Below are 24,735 nucleotides of genomic sequence, written 5' to 3' on the forward strand. Positions count from 1 at the left end.
GGACCTTGTAACACAGGGGATTGAACCCAGGTATCCTGAAAGGACAAACATGCATTCAAACCATTGACTTATCTCTCTGACCCTTATATCTCAATGTTTAATGGAAAGTTAAAAAACAAAGTGCCATTCTAAATTATGACAATAAATACATTATGTAGTTATATATACATATACGTATCAATGTATACAAAGATAGATATGATATTATTGTAATCCCAGAAACAATGATTATTAAACAGACTACTTCTTGAAACATGCATTATCTCTCTCATTTTTCACTTAGCACTTTATTGTGTTTTTCAAAACTGAACCAGGGCAATTCTCAGCACCAGAAGCACACACTGTTGCTGTTTTAGTAAAGAGGGAATTTTGTCCCGATACACATAGGCTGAGCTGGAGCGAATCACAGCGGGTAGGGCGTTTGCCTTGCACACAGCAACATGGCCGACCCGAGTTCGATTCCTCTGCCCATCTCAGAGAGCCTGGCAAGCTACTGAGAGTATCTCACCCGCACAGCAGAGCCTGGCAAGCTACCCGTGATGTATTCGATATGCCAAACACAGTAACAACATGTCTCACGATGGAGACGTTACTGGGCCCGCTTGAGCAAATCGATGAACAACGGGAGGACCGTGATGTGAACACATAGGCTACTCTTCTCCTAGGAGTCACCATTTTTTGGCAACCGATTTCTGAGAATCTAAGGATTGTGGTCTTCTCCACCCTACACTATTAGAACTTGATTGTATTGGGTAACTTTTCTACCGATGGGTTTTTGATTTCTTGATTATAGCTTTTCTTTGCTTTCTACATTTATCTATTTACTTATTTTGTTTGGGGATCACACTGGGCAATACTTAGGAGTTACTCCTGATAACTCAGTATTACTCCGTAATACTCAGGTATTACTCCTGGGGGTGCCTAGAGGATCATATGGGATGCTGGGGGTCAAACTTGGATCAGCCACATGTAAGGCAAGTGCCCTACCTGCTGTACTATGTCTCCAACCCTGCTTTCTACTTTTAATTCTCCTTGTTGCTTTGATGTAATTTCCAAGAGGAGTAGAGGAGATCATCCTTTACCCCTCTAAGTTCAGTTCCATAATCATAAGTTGTTTTGGGGAGGAAAGATTAGCATCTTCACTGCAGCAGGACAGAGCCCATATATAGGGCAATATTATAACTCTGATCTATGTAATATAGCTGACAATTTAAATGCTTTGTATAATTATCAAGTTTGAAATTCAACAATAAGCCATTGTATTTGCTAATAAAGGATTATAATGCGAACTTTGCTTTCTGCTCAGTTCTGATTCCTGTTAAGCTCACTAAATTTCTTTTAACTCCCAGTTTCATAAATAAAGAATAAGACAATGATTATGTTGATAGTGATCCTAGGTTGAATAAAGGACCGTCATGTTGTTTCATACACATCATCTCACTTAATTCTCTCAACAGCCCTTTAAAGTGAGTATTATTAGCCAGGTTGTTACAGAGGAAGAAATTAAGTATTAAGTCTCAGATTGGTTTGGTAGTTTGTCCTGGATTACAACTATGAAGCACTAGGATTGTAACTCTCTTCCTTAGTTCTATTCACATAAGCTGCTTTACTTCATTTATTTTTATGAAGCAGCTTTAAAACAGTAGTCATAAATGAATTGATTATTGGATTTCATACACATCTGCTTTTTCTTTTGGGTTTATATATACCTTAGAGCTGTAGTCATAAATGAATTGATTATTGGATTTCATACACATCTGCTTTTTCTTTCAGGCTTATGTTTACCTACCAAGCAAACTATTTGGTTAAATAGTCTCTCACCGAAAAAACTGTAGACAGAGTTTTCTATTCTTTGTTCTTATTTTTTCCCCCAGAAATAAATTACTCAGATATCTACTAGCACTAAGTCAATTTAATTAATTAAAACTGGAGTTCATGAGTCCTTTTATTCCGGATACCTTTCTCTTGAGTGATAGTTAATTTATAGTATGTGATATACTCAAAATATCTTCTTTTTCTCTAGGAATAAATAGTCTACCTTTGGAACCTAATGGTATTATTTCTTTTATTTTTTTTTTTTAGTAATAAGCAATGAGAGACTGTAATAATGAGGGTTGGGCTGAACTTTTGCTTTTATGCTATAGTGAAAGGAACTAAAAATAATAAGAATTTACTCCCCTTGTAATAATGTAGAAGAAGAGAGGAGAGACATAATTAATACTGTTTATAAAATGAAAAAATGCAACATATGTAGCAACCAGAACACATCATTTTGAGCAGGTCTTTGTAAAACAGACATTCCATATTATGTTCCTCCTCTCCACAGCCATTGCCATGACAATCTGCTGTGCTTCGCAGTTGCTGCTGACTCAGGGAGAATCTCTGCTAGGAGATCTCTATGTTAGCCCAAAGCATAACCATCTCATTTTCATCTAGAAACAAGGCATACTATATAAAATGGATAGAACTTTAGCATTCGACTCCCCATTGGAGGGATTTCTTGTGAATCACTCTCATTTTTCATGACAGTGAAGATGATAAGGGATTTTAATGTCTTTTAAGTCAAAAGAAACATTACAGAGGATTTTTCTCTTAGATTAGGATTCTTTTCCCTATGATTATACCACAAGAGTGTCAGGTATTTCTTCATTTCTAAGAGCAAATGTATTAATGTAAGTATTATATTTATATATTTTTTAATTTTATTGAATCACCATGAGATAGTTATAAGCTTTCTTGTTTGGGTTACAATCACCCAATGATCAAACACCCATCCCTCCACCAGTGCACATTCCCCACCACCAATATCCCTGGTATAGTCCCCCTTTCCCAACCTCCCTTTGCCTCCATGGGCATATATGATTCCCCATAATCTCTCTCTACTTTTGGGCTTGATGGTTTGCAATACACATCATGAGAAGTTATCATGTTTGGTCCTTTATCTACTTTCTGCACACATATCCCATCCCTCCAGCCATCTTTTTCTTAGTGATCCTTTCTCTATTCCAGCTGCCTTCTCCCCTTTGCTCATGAGGTAGGCTTCCAGCTATGGATCAATCTATCAGTTCCATGTATCTACTTTTCTTAGGTGTCAGCCTCATGTTATGTTTCTTTATACTCCACAATACAATTGAGTGCAGTCCTTCTATGTCTGTCCTCATTCTGACTCATTTCACTTAGCATGACACTCTCCATGTCTATCCATTAATAAGCAAAGTTCATGACTTCATCTCTCCTGAGAGATACATAGTATTTCATTATGTAGATGTACCAAAGTTTCTTTAAGCAGTCATCTGTTCTAGGGCACTTGGGTTGTTTCCAGATTTTGACTATTGTGAACAGTGCTGCAATGAACATATAGGTACAGATGGCATTTCTACTGTACTTTTTTGCATCCTTGAGATATAGTCCCAGAAGTGGTATTGCGGGGTCATATGTAAGCTCTATTTTTTAGTTTTTAAAGGACTGTCCATATTGTTTTCCAGAAAGGCTGGGCTAGTGGGCATTCCCACCAACTGTGAAAGAGTGTCCCTTTTTCCCCACGTCCATGCCAGCACTGGTTGCTTTTGTTGTTTTAAATGTGTGCCAGTCTCTGTGGTATGAGATGATATCTAATTATTGTTTTGATTTGCATCTCCCTGATGGCTAGCGATGTGGAACCTTTTTTTCAACTGCCTTTTGGTCATTTGTATTTCTTTTATGAGGAAACTTCTGTTCATTTCTTTTCCCCATTTTTTGATAGGGTTGGAGGTTTTATTCTTGTACAATTCTTCTAGTGTCTTGTATGTCCTGGATATTAATCCCTTATCAGTTGGGTATGGGGTAAATATTCTTTCCCATTCTGTAAGCTCTTTCTGTATTTTGGTCACTGTTTCTTTTTAAGTGCGGAAGCTTCTTAGTTTGATGTAGTCCCATTTGTTTATGTTTTCTTCCACTTGTATGGTCAATACTGTATCATCCTTAAAGATGTTCTTAGCTTCAATGTTGTGGAAAGTTCGGCCTACATTTTCCTGTATGTACCTTATGGATTCATGTCTGATATTGAGGTCTTTAATCTACTTTGATCTGACTTTTGTGCCTGGCATGAGACAGGGGTCAGAGTTCATTCTTTTGCAGGTAGCTATCTAGTTTTCCCAGAGCCACTAGTTGAAGAGTCTTTCCTTGTTCCACTTCACATTTCTTGCTCCTTTGTCAAAGATTAAGTGGTCAAATATTTGAGGGTCTGTGACAGAATATTCGACTCTGTTCCATTGGTCTGCAGGTCTGTTTCTAGCCCAGTACCATGCTGTCTTAATTACTACTGCTTTGTAGTACAGTTTGAAGTTGGGGAACATTATGCCACCCACCTTCTTTTTCCCAAGGATTGTTTTTGCTGTTTGTGGGGGTTTATTGTTCCAAATGAATTTCAGGAGTGTTTTGTCTGTTTCTTTGAAAAATGTCACAGGTATCCTGATAGAGACCGCATTGAATTTGTATAGTGCTTTGGGCAGTATTGCCATTTTGTAATGTTAATCCTCCCTATCCATGAGCAGGGTACGTGTCTCCATTTCCTAGTGTCCTCTTTTATTTCTTGAAGTAGTGTTTTGTATTTTTCCTTGTATAGGCCCTTCACCTCTTTGGTTAAGCTGATTCCAAGGTACTTGATTTTCTGAGGAACTATTGTGAACAGGATTGGTTTTTTAATGTCTATTTCTTCTCTTTCGTTATTTGTATATAAGAAAACCATAGACTTTGGGGTGTTGATTTTGTAGCCTGCCACTTTACTAAATTGGCCTATTGTTTCTAGGAGCTTTTCTGTAAACTCTTTCGGGTTTTCTAAGTATCATATCATATCATCTGCAAATAGTGATAGTTTGACCTCTTCCTTTCCTATCTGTATTCCCTTAATACCTTTCTCTTGCCTAACTGCAATGGCCAGGACTTTCAGTACTATATTGAATAGGAGTGACGAAAGTGTGCAATCTTGTCTGTGCCCGATCTTAGAAGGAAGGTTTTTAGTTTTTCCCAATTGAGAATGATACTTGTTGTGGGGTTGTTGTAGATGGTTTTGATATATTGAGGAAAGTTTCTTCAATGCCTATTTTGCTGAGAATTTTCATCGTAAATGGGTGCTGGACCTTTTCAAATGCCTTCTCTGCTTCTATTGATATGATCATATGGTTTTTATCTTTTCTTTTGTTGATATGATGGATTATGTTGATCAATTTCCAAATGTTAAACCATCCTTGCATCCCTGGGATGAATCCTACTTGTTCATGGTATATGATCTTTTTGATGAGTCATTGGATTCTATTTGCTAATATTTTGTTGGGGATCTTTGCGTCTGTGTACATCAGGGATATCGGCCTATATTTCTCTTTCTTTGTGATATCTCTGTTGGCTTTTGCTATCAAGGTAATATTTGCTTCATAGAAACTGTTCGGAAGTGTTTTTGATACTCCAATTTCGTGGAAAAGCTTAAAGAGGATTGGGAGTAAGTCCTCTTTAAAGATTTGGAAGTATATTTCTTTTTTATTCAGTCACCATGAGATAGAGCATTATAAAATTGTTCATGATTGCATTTCAGTCATACAACATTCCAACAACCATCCCTTCACCAGTATAATTTTCCAGCACCAGTGTTCCCAGTTTCCCTCCCACTCCTTCAAGCCAACCCCCACCCAGCCTGTCTCTATAGCAGGCACCTCTGTTCTCTCAGCATCTGTATCACAAATCATAATGCAATAAAATGAGAGAAAGAGAAAGAGAGAGAAAGAGTATAATTTTTATTCTGTCTTAAAAAGCCTCTTCTTTCTAACTGAACTTTTTGCTCGCTCTCTCCAAAAGCGTAAATAATTCAAGGATAGAATGCCTTTTGAACCATATTCAGAGAAAAGCACTATGGATAATCTTATTCTAGATCAGCCATATATAAATGATGGTCATTAGGTTTAGTAGAATTAAGAAAGAAACATTGGTCCTATGGAATTGAGGGAAAGAGAAATGGGGTCAAGGAGCTGCAGGGAAGGAGAAAATTGAGAAACTGGTAGCTAAAAGAGACTAATGGAATAGTTATAATTGTTTGTTATTTGGCAATTGTTTTAGGATCATGCCTGTGTTGCTTATGGTCTACAGTCAGTTCAGTGCTCAGGGATTACACTTGGTGGTGAATAAGGGATTAAGTGGTATCAGGGATCAAACCCACTCTTCCCCTAGGCAAAGTATGTTCTCCAACCTGTTGAGTTTTCTCCTTGACTTGTAAATTCTACTTGAAGCTCTATTTAATAAGTAGAAATAGCACATGCAGGGAAACCAAAATTTCTCCATGATATATATTTCAGGCACATGAAGGAATTGAAGAGTTATATAACTAAAAGGGACAGTTGAAAAGTAAATTACCTTAATAGCCATCACAGTTAGTGATTAGAAGGTTTAAGTCCTTGAATAAGGAACACATCATTGAATTTGAAAGCAATGTGATATTTCATAGTGAGGAAAAAAAGCTGAACAGTACGGTATCCGACACACGAAGAAATTGGAAACCCTGGTGTTAAAGTGGATCTTACTGCCATCTTTCATCCAAGACTTTTGACTTCAAGTAACAAGATTCTAAAGAGTATCCATTGTTCTTGTTGACTGAAAGTGCCAATTCTCCTTTTCCTATTACTTCAGAAAGAAAAAGGAAGGAAGGAAGGAAGGAAGGAAGGAAGGAAGGAAGGAAGGAAGGAAGGAAGGAAGGAACTTTTTAGAGTCAAAGATTATGTCGAAGAAGGCATATGAATTGTAAGTGATAAGACATGATTTCATTGGCAGATCTCTTCTGTATGATTGTAGGGGAAAGAATAATTAAATTTGCATGACCTCTGCTTTAGAGGCTTAAGGAAGATTATGATCCAGTGCCTAGGATGAAATACTCAACTGATCAGGAACTCTGTGAACATAATTCATTTTTCTTGCCTTTCTTCAACATTTTTTATGAAGCTAATTTTATGTCACTGAAAACATATCAGCCGTTATGGACCACACTATGCTGCGATTAGAAAAATCTTTCCCCAGATATGAGTAGCTTAAACACAACAAAGGCTTGCATGTCTTATTCAAGTCTGCTGCATGTCTGTGTGATTTTTACAGATTAACTCTCCTCCATGTGGCAATTGCTTTACTGTTTTAACCTTTCCATCATACCATAACACATCTCTAAGGATCACTGAAGCAGAGAAATTGCTGACCTGAGAGTGTTATACCCAGCTGCTTCTCCCTAGAAATGGCTCATGCCAGTCAACTTGCAATCTTTGGAGAAGAACTGGCCCTGTGGCCTCCTCTACTGAAAGGGTATCAACATGGGGTTTCCCTAAGCCTCCAAGGAGTGCAGAATGAAATATTGATGAGTGCAAGTGATATCTCCCATTGTAAACAAGGCCCAGGGTCCTTAGTCATGAACAGCATAGAAATAATTTATCATTCCTCATGGAACTATCAGTCCAAAGTGACATACTGTTAGGAAAGCTAAGGATCAGTTGAGAGACTGTTTTTTGCCCAGACAAGGCAAGGAACTGGATCAATAAGATTATGTTCAATATGTGTAAAGTTATGTGGGAAAATAAGGAAGGATAACAGTTTAGGATAAGTGACAAGTATGGAGAACTTAGCAATTCTCAATAAATATTTACTGAATGAATGTTAAGTGAGGAATAGGAAGAAATTCAGCTCTAAAAAACTAAATGGAAAAGGCAACAGAGAGAGAACAGATATAGGAAGAAAAAACACATGGAAACAGTTTATGCTTTTAAAATGTTCTGAATAATATTTGGGAATAAAAGCTGTTCCTACTATATCTGCTGCTTCCAGTCTGCCTGAAATATTTCCACTCTGGTCTCTTCTGCCGTAGTTGGGCTGGAGAGGAATGAGTTTTCAGCCAGATTGTTTCATTCTTACCTAGTCAAGAGTGTGGCAATTTTTGGGAAGCTTGGATTTGACTCATCTTCTGTAATACTTTGTGATAAATCAAGTTTTCTTGATGGGTCGCTGTCAAATGTAGAGGGGCTACAGGAAATAAGTATATTGCTATGAATAATAAAAATGTTAAGAGCTAAGCAAAACTCTGGCTTCAGTTTATGCAGAATGTTAGAAGGGCGGCTTCATTAAAACAGTTTTAAATATTTATATAATAACCATAGGAAGAAAATATAATGTACTTCCTAGGTAAACCCTCTTAATATTGGTATAGTTAATCTCAAATATTTTTTTTCAAGTCCACACACATCAATTTGTCTTAGAGAGACAGATCTTGATATATATATATATATATATATATATATATACATATATATATTGTTCTTTCACCTCCTTTGTACTTAATAGTGTCTCAGATAATTTTCCATGTCCTAAAATATAGGGATTTTTTTCCTTTTGGATTTTGGACCACACCTGGTGGTGCTTAAGTCTTACTTCTGGCCCTACCCTCAGGAATCACTCCTGGCAGGGTTCAGGGGACCATCTGGGATAAGAGGAATCAGCTAGTTGCTAGGCAAGCACCCTACCCGCTATTCAATCTCTTTAACCTCATGTAATATCATTATTTTAAAGACTATGTATTATTATGTTTGAGTCAGATATACTTACCATTTTCTTGTTTACAGTCTTGATATTATTAACAATGTCATTATGAACAATTGTAATTGAATTTCTGTGTACCTTTTAATTGTTTAATAAGGTCACTTTTCTAAAATGGAGTTACTATAGAAAAGTTATGTACATTTGTAAGGCTTTATTATGTCCTCCAAAATATTGTTTTTATTAACATTCCTACCAGCAATAGATGAGAGGAGCAGTCTTAAGATCCGATAAGTCTACAAGTATGGTCACAGAATACTGAACACATTATTAAGTGTGGATTTTAATCTTGACAACTGTTGGCAGAAAGAAAGGCACTCAATACATTGTTTTTAAATCCCCCAATCTATATAGTGCTTTATGCTAAAATCACGAATATGAGAACTTCACATTATACTTCTCAGAAAAGAATTTAAGATAGATTAATATATTCCTCTAAATAAATTTATTAATGCCATGTGTGCTGAGACAAGACCCATGCATGGATGACCCATTGCATATCTGGAATGAGTTTCTTATTTGTCAAGATACACTGGGCTCTATCTGCCACTGAATATTATCCTTGTGTTGATATATGGCTATGACTAAATATCAGTGCATATCTTTAGTGATTGAATGTTAGATAATTTTCTAATTTAAAAAACAAAATTTGACTAAGTTGGCTATCTAAATTCTGAAAGACAAAGATGAAATGATCTAGTGTGAACTCAGTCAAGTGTTTGTGTTCTTTTAGTTTAGGTACTTTTCATATAACATTACATTTTAGCTGTCTTGTTTTGCCACTCTTTTGCCATTTCCTAGATAAGTTCCAACCCTCTATGAGGCATTCTTTTTAAAAGTTTTATTTTATTTTTATAAACTTATTCACAATAAATTTATTACATTTAATATTTCAGTAGCAGTCCCCACCACCATTATACCTACCCACCCCCATATTTTGAATGTTTCCGCCCCAGCCTCCAAACCCTGCCCTCAAAGCAGGATCTAAATAATTTATTTTGTATTGCTTGTAATAAAGAATCTGCTAAAAATGATCCCAAAAAATTTTCTTAGAGGAAAGTGTGTGTAGATGGTTGTATTTCACCCAGGAACCATTAAGCCCTTGTACAAAGGATTACTAACAAGTTGAAGTTTGAGCCTTGTATATAAATATATTGCATGCTTATATAAAAGCATGTAATATATATGTATATACATGTATATATACATGTATATATTTTTTTCTTTCTCTGAGATGGATTGCCTTGTACTTTACACCCCAGTAAATATGATGTGCTACTCTTGGTACATCAGAGGTGTAGATTATGAGATGTTGCACAGCTGTGAATGGGGCTGCATGCTCCAGGAATAGAGGTTAGTTAGTTATTTCTTTTAACTGAAGGGTGACTTTGGGGTCTGGTTGGTGTATTCTTCTGTGCTGCTCTCTTCTGAGAGATTTATTTGGGAGTCTCTGGATCATGGCTGTTAATGAGCTTTTATGGCGCCAGAGACAGTTCCTGGGTGTGACTGCGAAGCTACTAGAAACACAGGGGATGGGGGCAGGTCGCCCATTCCAAACTCTGTGCAAACCTAGAAATTTAAGTCACAAGTCCTACATACTTCTCCCAGGTATTCTTGACATCACAATATACAAATTTTCCAAGCAGGCAGCTAGCATGTAATCCCACACTTCATTTGAAATTTAATCTCTGTAGTTGGGGTGCAAGACTTGTGAAACTGTATATGATAGCACCACTGGAAATCTTTTCTCAGTTATAAAAGCCCACTTATTTTTACAATCTTTAATGAATACTTATTCTGTTGCACTCTCTACTGATGTTTAATATATTGTTTTCAGTAACGTCCAGTTCTTTGAATTGTTAGGTCATGTCTCTTAAATTAAGTGATTGATAACTCAGGATTAAATTCCTTCACTTCTATTTTTAACAGTGCAAGTGAATGACTGCTAATACTACCCAAATTAGCATCTGTTGATACTGTCTTCGAGTAATCCAACTTCCCTAAATATTACTCTGTTGAAAGAAGAGTGATGGAATAACAGATATTATGAGAAACTTTATAAAGACTTCGGATAAAATGCCTCTGGTTTGGAGGAATAATTTTGTGGAAGAAAAATCTCACCTTAATTTCATCTACATGTTACAGTTGAAACATAATGAGGGGAAATTCATTTAAATCTCTGTGTGCTCATATGCAAAGTGACTAATAAGTATGATAGCTTTTGACCATCAGATTAGGTGACAACTATTTGACATTTTATAAAATATACAGACTATAGTAGGATTTTAATTCATTGATCTTATACAGAAACATTGAAAATATAGGTTAAAGTTAGCCAGTTTGAAAATACATTTTTTATTATTTTAATAACTGACTTCATTAAACTGCTTCTGAACACCAAACCATAGGTACTTTTACTTTAATACAAAACCAAAGAAAATTTTAAAAAATATAGCAGGAATTATTTAGAATAGATATTCACTTGAGGATCCACAGCCAAAATTTTTGGAACTCAAAATGAAAAATTTAGAGAACTGAGTGGCTAGATTTCCCTATAGTGTTACTCCTTCTTTAAGATATATTATGTTATTGTTTCCATTCTTTTCATCTAAGTATTTCCAAGAGAATCAGACTAAAAGAACATATTACAGATTAGGTGGCAGCTATTTGATTGATATGGTTGAAGATAGCATATGGTGTATTCTTTACTTTCAAACTGTTTTGTGTCTTTGTTCTTGCCCACAGCAGTAGTATATATGAGTACTATCCAAAAACTTCCCAGTGGTACATGTATAATGCACATCATCTCAAAAAGCGATGAACATTTGCCATTACATTCTTTATTATTTGAGATAAATCAAACTGAGAGATACAGAGCTTAAAATAAATTGTTACAGAATTCTAATTCTATCTTACCATTTCATAAGATTTTAAATGTTGTTTTTAAATGTTAATCAGAAGATGCATTTGTTTTAATTCTTGATACTGAAAATATTGACTGAATTGTGAGTTAACACATTTAGGGTTGCAGATGTCATTTTTCATGATATTTCCTGAATGATGTAATTTTCATATTTCTTATAGCAGTTTGATCAATTTACAGATTTATTTTACATAATTAGCTAGTAAATGAGAAATTCAATTGCTGATATATAACTATTTCTCTGCAATATAAAAAATAAGTTTAAATTCTGAATTATAAATAAAAAACAAATATTTTGAAGACATCTGGTCCACATCTGTCTGAAATAAGTTAATTTAAAACAGTGTAATTCAATGCAAGAAATACTGAAATATTCACACCTTAGGTTGTAAAAAATAACTCCATTTTAATGTGAATTTTTGAATTAGTGGATCTTTTTTAGTTTTAGTGTCCCTTAACGTTTCATTCTGTCATTACAAAAAAAAGACTCACAAGCTAACCAAACAAAAATAACCTGTGTTTATAAAACCTTCACTAAATGAAAAATTCTTCATTATTACTATTATTTTATATGCTGACCAAGTTCACCCATATGTTAATACTCAGAAGATTTAGACTCAGACCTACTCCCTTTTGATGTATTTATAATTCTCTGTTCAATTATTTAGAATGAGAGATTAGCAAGCATGTCTATAATCTCATTCTCTAAATTGCGCATTCCTTCTGGGTCCAAAGGGACCCAGTACATGTGAGAGGAAGGTATTCAGACTCATGGAAATGAAATGCATCTTTGGTACGTTCTTATCATCATAGGGAAACTTGCCTTTGAAGACTGTTCTTTCCTTTCATTATAAACCTGGGTTAAGTGGAAAATTAACCATTTTAAGAGAAAAGAAAATGTATCACACTTTCTAGAGTCTAAATATAAAAATATTTAACATATGATAGATTTCCCTTTTAATAAAAATCCGTTAGTACCTTAAAGCTTCAAGAAGTCTGGATTTTTGATCCATGAGACAGAAGTTATATTCACGAAACTGCTCAGTATTCATGTTTCAATATTGATTTTAAGGGGAAGTTTTTCTCTTGGAATTGAGACACTCCCCCCTCCCAACAATAGACTGCTAAGGGAATTGATACAATGAGAAATAAAAACACTTTATAATACAGACCCTAAGGTTTCACAGATTTCTTTTGTGTTTTTATTTTCAGGGAGCATGATAAAGATCCTGAGAGATTTTTTAAGGTATTAATGCATCTTAAGGACCTGCAACTCAACTTCCACGTTTCTGTTCTTGGAGAAACCTTCTCCGATGTCCCAGGTATCTCTTTGGAATTTTCTAATGTGTTATTTTTGCAGAAGACATAAGCTCCACCACTGAAGTATTAATTTCCATGTTTCCCTTTGTTAGAATAATCAAGACGAGCACTGTTAACCAAAAGATTATACGATGACATTAAAGTGTGATTCAATTAAAAAAATACTTAAGTAAGCATTCTTTGATTTAAGTTGAGAACGTGAAGTCATCTCTTTTATCAAATATAGTTTATACAATGCATCTTGATGTAAATAAAATATATTGCTTAAGGCATCTTAACACTTAAGGAAAGTGGGAATTTGTAATTGGATATACAACCTCTCACCTCTGGGTCACTGGTTTGAATCCTGCTCACATTGGTAATAGCTGAAATACATTACCATCTGTTAGGTGGCCTGTGTAAAGTATGCTGGCATCAAACTTGAAATGTGGACTACAGTCCATATCGTACTTGTCATCCATTCGATTAAACTTGAAGGGAAAAACACAAAAATCCAAAACTGATCTTCTCACCCTGAATACCATTAACTCCTATTCTCCCTGGAAATCCTATGACTTCTTTTACCTGCCTTCTCACTGGGTATGTTCGAGTCAGTTAGACGACTATTCTAACCCTTTTTGTGAGCATTTAAAAATTCATGTTTTTATGCTGTGTTTCACATTTTAAAAATTTTAGATATGTATGCAGGTAATTAAAATATCAGAAATGCTATCTGCCACTGTGCCAGCAAAGGACCACTTCAAATTTACTCCCATTTAGAAGATACTTCCTGATTCTGATACTATGATAGAAACTAAACCCTGTCCCCTGAAAGCTTTATCTGATATGACTTAACTTCTGCCCTTGGAGGGGCTAAAGCGATAGCACAGCCGTAGGGCATTTGCTTTGCATGCATTGGACCAGGATTTGATTCCCTGCCTCCCATATGGTCCCCTGAGCACCGCCAGGAGTAATTTCTGAGTGCAAAGCCAGGAGTAACCCCTGTGTATTGCCCGGTGTGACCCAAAAAAGCAAAAACAAAAACAAAAACAAAAAACCTTGGAATGTAAAGATACCACAATTCTTTACATTTCCTCTAGAAAAAGCATCAGGCTTCTTAAGACATTTAGCCATCATCCTATTTGTTTCTAGCAGGTCCTTTGATCTTTGCTCCAGCTCAGTTTTTTCCATTTGTTGTTATATATTGGTCTCAGGGGCTGGAGCGATAGCACAGCGGTAGGACTTTTGCCTTGTGCGCAGCCAGCCCAGCGGAGCCGGGTTCGATTCCTCCGCCCCTCTCGGAGAGCCCGGCAAGCTACCAAGAGTATCTCACCCACACGGCAAAGCCTGGCAAGCTACCCATGACGTAGTCAATATGCCAAACACAGTAACAAGTCTCATGATGGAGATGTTACTGGGCCCGCTTGAGCAAATCGATGAACAACGGGAGGACTGTGATATTGGTCTCAGACCTTTGACCTCATGGTGCTTACTTGCGTTTCTAATCATATAATCATGTGTAAATTGTTTGCTCTCATTCTCACATATGTACATACATGCTAGAATATAAGTAATTTAATGACAGGTTTTATGTTTATCTTATCATTCCACCCCAAAGTCTAGTACAGTGCCTACCACAATGTTGGGACTCAATGAATATTTGCTGGAAATAGAGTAAAAACAGGGGCTGGAAAGATAGTACAGTAAATAGGGCTTTTGCCTTGCATGTTACCAACCTGAATTCATTCCCCAGCATCTCATATGGTTCCCCGTGCATCACCAGGAGTAATTACAGAGTGCATAGCCAGAAGTAACCCCTGAGCACCACTTTGTGGCCCCAAAACAAAGAAACACAAAGTTAATAAATTTAAAATAATAAAGAGTGAAAAGTTTTAGCTCCTTTAAGCAATTTATAGTTTTGTGGAGGAGGAAACACTTGTGAGGAAGTCTAGAAAATATATAGTATAACTTTTTGTTAATGCTGTTACATGTGGGACAGGGGAAATAGTACCAGCGGTAAGATGCTTGCCTCACATGTTGACAACCCTAGTTCAATCCCTGGCACCATGTATGGTCCCCTTGAGCACCATCAGAGGTTACTCCTGTGCAAATAGCCAGGAAGAACTGTTCTATACCTTTGGGTGTGACCAATACCCCTCCCCACCCCACCAATAAAGTAAATATAGATACAGATAGCTTAAAGCAGATATTAATTAAAGATGTAGTATTTGAATAGCAAAATAATTAGTATATTTCAGAAGAAAAATGGCATGGCAAAGCACGAAGAACCTAACATTTCAGTTGCTGTATTTAAGTGAAATGTATTTAGTGAAGACACGTGACTAAAATGGGAGATTCTGCAAAAAAAACATTAAAATATAAGTAACATCTACTTTATATAGGTTGGATGGGGCTAGCAGAATATCTTGACAACCAAATAAATTAGGTAAAATAAGAATCAGGATTCTTGTAATACACAGGGATGAAATTTGTATTTTACGAAGCTTTGTATTGCAATGAAATGGAGGCAGAAGTACTACATGAGTCTCCAGTGGTATTCTACATGTCAATTGCTGATGGAGAAACTAATGAGAGGACTATTCAAAAGAAAAAAAAAGTCATTGGGTAGCTGGATGGCTATACAGCAGGAAGCAAAAATCAGCTTGTTTTCAGCAAAAATCACCTGTTTATATGCTAAACAGGTCAATTCAGTTTGGATTGTGCCAGCTTTGAGATATTTGTGGATGAATTCTGAAAAGCACCTTTAGGAAACCCATGAGCAGGGGCTGGAGCGATAGCACAAACAGTAGGGCATTTGTCTTGCACGTGGTCAACCTGGGTTCGATTCCCAGAGTCCCATATGGTCCTCAGAGCACTGCCAGGAGTAATTCCTGAGTGTATGAGCCAGGAGTAACCCCTGTGCATTGCCGGGTGTGACCCAAAATGAAAATAAATAAATAAATAAATAAAATTTATAAAAAGAAAAGAAAAGAAAACCATAAGCAGAAGCATTCTCAGACAGTTTTCCTCTTGGGTGATTTTAGGCCAACACTACAATAATAATAATAATAATAATAATAATAATAATATTCAAATGGCAATTTTGCATACCAGAGTCACAGGTTCCCCTCCTGTACATTAACATTGAGCAATTAGGAGTGGTATGGGGAGTTGGAAGAGGGTGGACTTTGGGGCCCAAGTACTGAATGCTCAGTAATTACAGGTCCACCATTATAATCATTTTGGCTTCACTTTTATGAATTCTTATTAAGTACTATGGTTGGGGGGTGAGTTTCCACAGAGAGCAAGACTTGGTCTCTACCCTCACAGAATTCTGTCTTGGTATATATATGCACATCTATAAGTAATATAAGTAATTAATAGATTTGTGAAGTAATTGGGGAATATTGGGGAAAGGCAGTAGAAAGAGGCATCATATCTGTATACAAGTTTCTATTACTCAGTTTCAACTGAGACTTCTTTATGGTCTAACTCTGATCTATTCCTGTCATTTCATATGTGAATCAACTCTTTTTTTGTTTGTTTTGGGTTTTTGTTTTTCTTGTTTCTTGCTTGTTTGCTTGCTTGCTTGCTTGCTTGCTTGCTTGCTTGCTTGCTTTTTGGTTCACATCCATCAATGCTCAGGAGTTACTCCTGGCAGTGCTCAGGGGACCATATGGGATTCTAAGGATTGAATCTGGGTCGGCCGCATGCGAGGCAAAAACCCACTTGTACTATCGCTCCACGCCGGCCCCTGAATTAAGTCTTTATGGCTACAGTGCTTCACTTTACATGTGGGGCAGTTGATTAATTAGCCTGAGTTTTGCCCTTAAAAGGCTACAAGCCAGTTTCTAAAGGTTTACTAGCAGAACTTTCAGCTCACTCTTCTGGTTTAACATTTACCAATATAATAACTCGATATATCCTAATCATTGTTCTAACCCATTAACAAATATTCACTTTTAACTTTTTGCAATAGTTCAGTATTATACTCTAAATTTTTCTGACCTGCGAAAACTGAGACAAAGTGTAGTTACATAAGGTCAGTCAACTAAGTAGTACTCTAAATTACCTTTTGATAGTCTGGTTTTATGGCTCAACTCTATCTCTGAATTTAAGCATTAATTTTTCTCCATATACTATCCAGCACAAAAAGAATCACCTTCTTTCTTTGCCCATCGTCTTTTCTGAGGGCTAATTAGTTTATCTAAATCCAAAATCATTTCTTGAGACCAATTGTCTACTGTTACTGTGGATATGTATTTGTTTCTTACCTGGTCCTTTGACAGATTATTTTATGTAATGCTCATGATCATTTCAATGGAGTATAGGTATTATTGTCCCATTTTACAGATCAACCAACTCTTAATACACATTGATTTGATTAGTCTGTTCTTAAGTATATCAAGTTTTTCTCTAATATGCAAGCCTAGTTGTGCTGAAACCAAAAAGGATTTGCCATATGACTATCAGCCCATTAATTAATTGCTCTTTTATCCAACCTCATTCTCCTTCCCTCTCTTAGGAAATATTAGCACGTCTCTCAGTGGTGGCATTAGTACTAGTAGATTTTATTGCCTTTTTTTATGAAGCAAGCACCATTAATATTTTTTTAGTAAGCAAGAGTTTATTTGGGACTATAGCTAGAGTTTTGAGGGGAGGGATATATGCATGTGTGTGTGTGTGTGTGTGTGTGTGCGTGTGTAAAAGGTCAGAAATTCACACTCAGGTCTGCTGTATCAAGTTACAAGTTCAGTTGTAATTGATAAAATAATATTCAAATTGGATGAGGAGTTGATGGAACAACAAATGGTTGAATTTCAATCCTGAGCAGTCTGTAGTAGAAAATTTTGTGTGGCACACCCGGGACCTGAAACTCAGTAGCTCCCTCTCTCTATTTTGTTTTGTTTTTTTTTAATTGAAATAAAGTTTCTGCCAGTGATGTGCTTTAGAGGTACAATTTCATGCTTATTAAAATAGGCATTGCATGCTATAAGCACCACCAACATGTCTGCTGGACTGCTCCATTAAGTTTCTTTCAAAAATAATAAAACTGGGGTTAGAGCGATACAACAGCATTTATTTGCCTTGTTTGAGGCCAACCTGAATTCAATACCTGGCATCCCATATGGTCCACGAAAGAAGTAAAGAAGGAAGGAAGGGAGGGAGGGAGGAAGGGAGGAAGGAAGGAAGGAAGGAAGGAAGGAAGGAAGGAAGGAAGGAAGGAAAGAAGGAAAGAAGGCAGGCTGAAATAGAGTGACTTGATAAACTGTTATTTCCAAGTATGTTTGTTATTTTCAAATGCTGTGGTAAATTTATCCCACCTGAAGTGTCAATAGAGCTTAAGATCAAGAAATCCTTAATATGAGGGAATGAAGGTTGTGTAGACCCTGTGGCTTTCTAAATTAATCTCAGTAAATCTCTCTCTAGACTGAGGAAATAGTAGGAAATTGGAAATGGAAGCAATAATAAAAATAAAAGAAACACACCTGTTCTCGTCAGGCTTAGTGAGTTAATGATAAAAATGTTAGCACAATCATCTAATTTAGGGAAATGCACTTTCTAAACTATTGTGCATATTTTATTTAATGGGACCTGGGAGCTGCTCAAAGGGCTAGAATACATGATTTGCATATGAAAGCCCCAAGTTTGATTCCTGGCAATGTGTGGTTACCCAGACACCAACAGGAGCAACCACTGAACATGGAGATAGCTAGGTGTGCCCCAAAGGCCAAAATAAACAGACACACAGATTTTTCATGTGTTTGGAGTGAGTCTTCATTTTTTACTTAAAAGGACACTAATGATGTTGAACCTTAAAATGTTCATTCTTATTTTCAACCCCCCAAATTGAAAGTTCATTCTGCTTCGTAAAACTGCTTTCAGGGACTGGAGAGAGGAGGCAGCAGGAAATGCACTTGCTTTGCACAGATCAACCCAGGTTTGATCTCCAGAAGTCCATATAGTCCCCAAACCCCAGCAGCATTGATCCTTGAGTACAGTGCCAGAAGTGAGCCCTGGATATGGCTGGATATGGCCCCCAAATAAAAATAAAACAAGTCATAAACTGCTTTCAGATGAACTTAAAAGACTAGAAACCCCTCAATTCAAATATAGTTTTAGCCTGTTCTCATGACTAGTCAGATTATTAACCTTTGAGATGTTGGGATGTGTGTGTGTGTGTGTGTGTGTGCGTGTGTGTGTGTGTTTAAAGCAAATGGTTAAAGTGTCAAATCAATGAAATATGGTTGTGTACTTAATAATTTCCTACAAATGGTAATTTAAGCAAAATATTCTCTTCTATGAACAGTTAAAGCCTTATACAGTGGTTCTTTTCTTGTTTTAGATAAGGTGGCAGAAAGAGTTTTAAATTTAGGCATTAATGAAGCCAAAAAATTGCCAGATAAGTCAAAACCTGAACTACAGTTTTGGTAGACGGAAGTTTTCTGGTTCACCTTTAATTTGAGGTTAAAAGCAGTATGTGAAAAACTTCTGGTTAGTCTCGAGCATGACAATAAATATTACTATGATCTTGGTATATTCCTGATCCTTCTCTCTGGTGTCAAATGGTGGATAATCAGATAACATTTCCCTCTCCTCCCATCTTTCTTTTCACTCAACCTTCAGCTACAATCTCATTTTCAGCAGAGCATCTACACTAAGGAGGAAATAATTATCAGAGAGAAAGATTCTGAAACACAAATAACTTATAACACAAAATGGAAATGTGTAATTTTTTTCTACAAAGGAGATGTAAAAGTACCAGCAGATGTAAAACTATTAAAACATAGATCAATGTTGAATTATAAAATGACTAATATATAAGACAAAATGAGTGTACTGATAAGATTAAATAAACTTATTGTCTCCAGACTATGCCATCTCCTATTCATTCTCCTTGTATTTTCTTTAGTTTTATCACCTTCAACTTAATCTCATAACAGAATTATTTACTGAGCTCCCATGGATATTTGACACCTTATCATGGATACTAAAAGAGCATCTTGGTTCCTTCTTTATAAGATCCTATTATGAGTGGAAAATAGGTATTTTTTATAGTCTCATTTCTTTATGCCATACCCTTATTTATATTTCAATATTTTCAAATAATTTCATATGTACGATATTTTAACCTAGTTGATCATCTAATTTTTTAGATAATTACTAATATTCCCAACATATAACTGAGGATATTAACCCTATTTTAAAAACATTTAAGAACTTTTTAAAAATTGAGGTAGATACTTGGTAGACAGTCACCTTCATGTTATTCTTAAAAGTAGGGGTAAATTATTTTTCTAAGAACATAATTGGAAAAGTCACTGTCCCAAGAATCTGAGGTTAAGCTCAAGTCTTTGGTCTCCTAGTGCATGGATGAAGAAAATAACAAACATACTGGGGAAAGTAAGGAAAATTCAAATAATTACATGTTCCTGACAGAAAAGAATAAGTGCTAAAACGACAATATCTTAGATTGTTTATTAATTTAATGACAGTTCAGTTAATTGTGAATATTATTGTGTATAATTATTCACATTAGTCTATATATCTTCATGAGGTAGTTCTAAAATTCATACTAAATAAGTGGCAGAGTGCAAATCACTTGCAGAAGAATATCAAGAAAAGCATGTCTTATCAGAGGGAGAGCATGTCTGAAGTGCCACTCTGGTATTATTGAGATATACATATATAGAGATTATACTGCATCCTCTTTATCTGTTCATCCTTCATTGGAAATTTAGGTTGTTTCCATAGCTAAGCTATCGTTAAGTCTTGGTATCAACATGGGGAAGCATGGAACTATTTGAAATAGTGGTGTTTTCTTCCTATAGATTTCTACAAGTGGAATTGCTAGGTTATTTGAAAAAACGTTCTTATTTTACTTACACCTCTATACTGTTTTCCATAGTGAACATATCAGTTTACAATTCCACCAACCATAGTAGTGCACAGGGTTCCCTCCCTTTTATCCACATCTTCACCAACATTTATGAAGTCTTAGGGTGTGTGTGTTTGTGTGTGTGTGTGTGTGTGTGTGTGTGTGTGTGTGTGTGTAAGTAGAGAGACAGAGACACACAGACACACAGAGAGAACAGCAATTACAACACTTGTGAGGTAGTATTCTTTGTGGTAGGTAGTATTCTTAATTTGCATTTCCCTGATGATTCATGATGTTGAGCATCTTTTCATATACCTGTTGCCATTTGCATATATTATTTGAAAACAATGTTTTTCAGGCCCTTTGCCCATTCTTGGATTTTTATATCTTCTGAGTTGTGTTCACATATTTTTAATATTAGTTCCTTACCTGTGTTCACATATTTTTAATATTAGTTCCTTATCAGATATATGGTTAGCAAATATTTTCCCTTTCTGTGGCTTCTGGTTGGTTCTTCTACTATGCAGAAGCTTTTTAGTTTGATCTAATTCTACTTGTTTAATTTTCAGTTTGTTGGCTCTACTTTATGTGCCTTATCTCAAAATTTATTACAAAAGCCCATGTCAAGAAACTTTTTTCCTATTTCTCTTACTTTTTTTTTTTTTTTTTTTTTTTTTTTTTTTTTTTTTTTTTTTTTTTTTTTTTTTCTGCATTATCATTGGCTTTATTTCTTTTTTTTTTTTCCCCTTTATTTTATTTTATTTTTTTTAAAGTTGTAGATTTACAATTTTTTGTGCTTTGGTTTCAATTATACAATGATCAGATACCCATCCCTCCACCAGTGCCCATTTTCCACCACCATGGATAATATCCCTCCCACCCCCATCCCCCCATCCCCCCGTCTCTGTGGCAGGGCAATCCCCTGTGTTCTCTCTCTCCTTTTGGGTGTTGTGGTCTGCAAAAGAGGCATTGAGTGGCAAACATGTTCAGTCCATAGTCTACTTTCGACATGCATCTCCCCTCCTGGGAGGATCCTCCAAACATCCTTTATTTGGTGCTCCCTTCTCTATCTGAATAGCCCTTTCCTCTAGGATACCCGGCTGGCCTCTAAGTTATGGAGTAATCCTCCTGGTGCTGATCTCAGCTATTCTTGGGTATTAATCTCATACTTTGTTACTTTATATCCCCCAGATGAATGCAATCTTTCTATGTCTATCCCTCTCTTTCTGACTCATTTCGCTTAGCATGATACTTTCCATATTGTACCACTTGTATGTAAATTTCATGACTTCATCTTTTCTAAGAGCTACATAGTACTCCATTGTGTAGATGTACCAAAGTTTCTTTAACCAGTCATCTGTTCTTGGGCATTCAGGTTTCTTCCAGTTTCTGGCTATTGTAAAGAGGGCTGCAATGAACAAACAAGTGCAGATGTCACTTCGACTATACATTTTTGCCTCTCTGGGATATATTCCCAAGAGTGGTATTGCTGGGTCAAATGGGAGCTCAATTTCTAATTTTTTGAGAATCGTCCATACTGTTTTCCAGAAGGGCTGAACCAGTGGACATTCCCACCAACAGTGAAGGAGTGTCCCTTTCTCGCCACATCCACGCCAGCATCGGTTGCTTTTGTTCTTTTGAATTTGGGCCAGTCTCTGAGGTGTGAGATGGTATCTCATATCAATAGATGCAGAGAAAGCATTTGATAAGATCCAGCACCCCTTTATGATGAAAACCCTAGCCAAAATGGGTATAGAGGGGACCTTCCTCAACATAATTAAAGCCATCTACCACAAGCCTACAGCAAGCATCATCCTCAATGGGGAAAAACTGAGAGCCTTCCCTCTAAGATCAGGGACGAGACAGGGATGCCCACTCTCTCCACTGCTGTTCAATATAGTACTGGAAGTACTTGCAATAGCGATTAGGCAGGAAAAAGATATTAAGGGCATTCAGGTAGGAAAGGAAGAAATCAAGCTCTCACTATTCGCAGATGATATGATACTCTACTTAGAGAACCCAATAACTTCCACCAAAAAACTCTTAGAAACAATAGACTCGTATAGTAAAGTTGCAGGTTATAAAATCAATACCCAAAAGTCCATGGCTTTCCTATATTTCTCTTACTTTTAAGTGAGAACATTTTAAAGAATGCTTCTTAGATTTAGAAGCATAAAAATAAAATATAGACAAAAATAGAGAATTTGAAAATAAGTCTATCATATATATAAATATGACATACAGTGAATTTAGGATATTGAATTTATTAGTATCTATTCAAAAGTACAGTATAGTAGCACTGTAGCACAATACTCCCATTGTTCATCAATTTGCTCGAGCGGGCACCAGGAATGTCTCCATTGTGAGACTTGTTGTTACTGTTTTTGACATATTGAATACACCACAGCTAGCTTGCCAGGCTTTGCTGTACAGGTGGGTTACTCTCAGTAGCTTGCTCTGGTTCTCCTAGAGGAATGGAGGAATCGAACGTGGGTCCGTCTTGTGCAAGGCAAACACCCTAAGTGAGGATAATTTATTGCCTTCACTAACATGTAGCACTGTCCTCCCATTGTTCATAGATTTTCTCAATAGCCCAGGAACGTCTCCATTGTGAGCCTTGTTACTGTGTTTGGCATATTGAATACATAATGGGGAGCTTGCCAGGCTTTGCCGTGTGGGCAGGATACTCTTAGTAGCTTGCCTATTTCTCCTAGAGGGAAGGAGAAATCGAACCCAGGTCCATCCCAGGTCCGTGCAAGGCAAACGCCCTAAGTGAAGATAATTTATTGCCCTCACTAACACTGTCACACTGTCCTCCCATTGTTCATCGATATGCTCGAGCGGGCCCAGTAACATCTCCATTGTGAGACTTGTTACTATGTTTGGCATATCGAATACATTGCGAGGAGCTTGCCAGGCTTTGCGTTGTGGGCGAGGTACTCTTGGTAGCTTGCCGGGCTCTCTGAGAGGGGCAGAGGAATCAAACCTGGGCCGACCAGGTCGGCCACGTGCAAGGCAAGCACCCTACCCGCTGTGCTATCACTCCAGCCCTGCCCTCACTACAGGATAGGTAAATTAGCTCATGTGAAAATTTTTAAAAAATGCTTCCTATCTAAGGCTGGCCTAAGGATGAAAAGTATCTGCATATATGATCATGGCAATGTAAATTAGTTTTCTGGAGTCATGTAAATTACTAAACCCATTAGCTCTGAGTTACATTTCAATTTGGAGAATACATTCCAGGAAAGCATTCTCAAGACTTGCTCTTGTTCTGTTACTTCTTGTCTAGTTCTTATCCTCATCCTGAGACTCTGAATTCTTCTAAGGCTTCCATTTGGTCTCACTTCACTGATAAAGGTTGATATTCAATTCATCCACCTACTAAACTCAAACCATAAAGAAAATCACGTGTTACAATAATATTGGGAATGTGTTTTATAGACTTTCTGTGGGATAAACTCTTATTTCCTTTGAGTGAAGTGAGACTTTTCAAAATGCAACCTCATGAATTTCTGTCCTCTTCATCATTTCCTAAATACATCTATACAATTACTCACTACCATGTCTTACTCTGTTTACTGCTTCAATCCCTCTTCCCTTTCCCACTAGGGCACAGGCAGATTCTTTCTTCACCAGGATAAATCCCAACACCAAGAAACGATGACATGAATCCTGCCTGTTTATACTCGCAGGCTTTCTGTGGTACCTTTCTGAACAAAATTGATATCAGGAAGGAGTCTCAATACCCAAATCACATTGTAGATCTGCTTTTAACATTTTTGGGCTCTCCATACTGTTTCATATGGAGACTGGAAGAATTTATATTTCTATCATCAGTTCATAAGGATGCCTTTTGCTCTACACAGGATATCAACTTTCAAAGTAGGGTGCATGTCTCTACCTTGAGCAGAAATTTCCTATCTATCATTTTTTGATAGTGAGAAGACAGTATTATAATTATGCTTTTTCAAAGAACATTTTATTTCCTGAAATTCTGCTTTCTCAGTCCTAACCGCCACCCTTAGGCTACTGAGGTCCATTG

At 36.5% G+C, this 24,735-nt stretch overlaps 1 protein-coding gene across 5 annotated transcripts in view; it reads left to right on the forward strand.

Annotated features, from left to right (window-relative positions):
• The window catches only part of GTDC1 (glycosyltransferase like domain containing 1), a 421,396-nt gene that overhangs the window by 381,514 nt on the left and 15,147 nt on the right, over positions 1-24,735 (forward strand). For all 5 annotated transcript variants that reach the window (XM_056117624.1, XM_056117626.1, XM_056117628.1 and 2 more), the window contains one exon: positions 12,728-12,837. In XM_056117624.1, coding sequence (XP_055973599.1) covers positions 12,728-12,837 — 110 coding nt within the window. The remainder of the gene's footprint in view (positions 1-12,727; positions 12,838-24,735) is intronic.

This window comes from Sorex fumeus, unplaced genomic scaffold, assembly GCF_029834395.1.
Source record: "Sorex fumeus unplaced genomic scaffold, SorFum_2.1 ptg000035l, whole genome shotgun sequence".
Classification (NCBI taxonomy): domain Eukaryota; kingdom Metazoa; phylum Chordata; class Mammalia; order Eulipotyphla; family Soricidae; genus Sorex; species Sorex fumeus.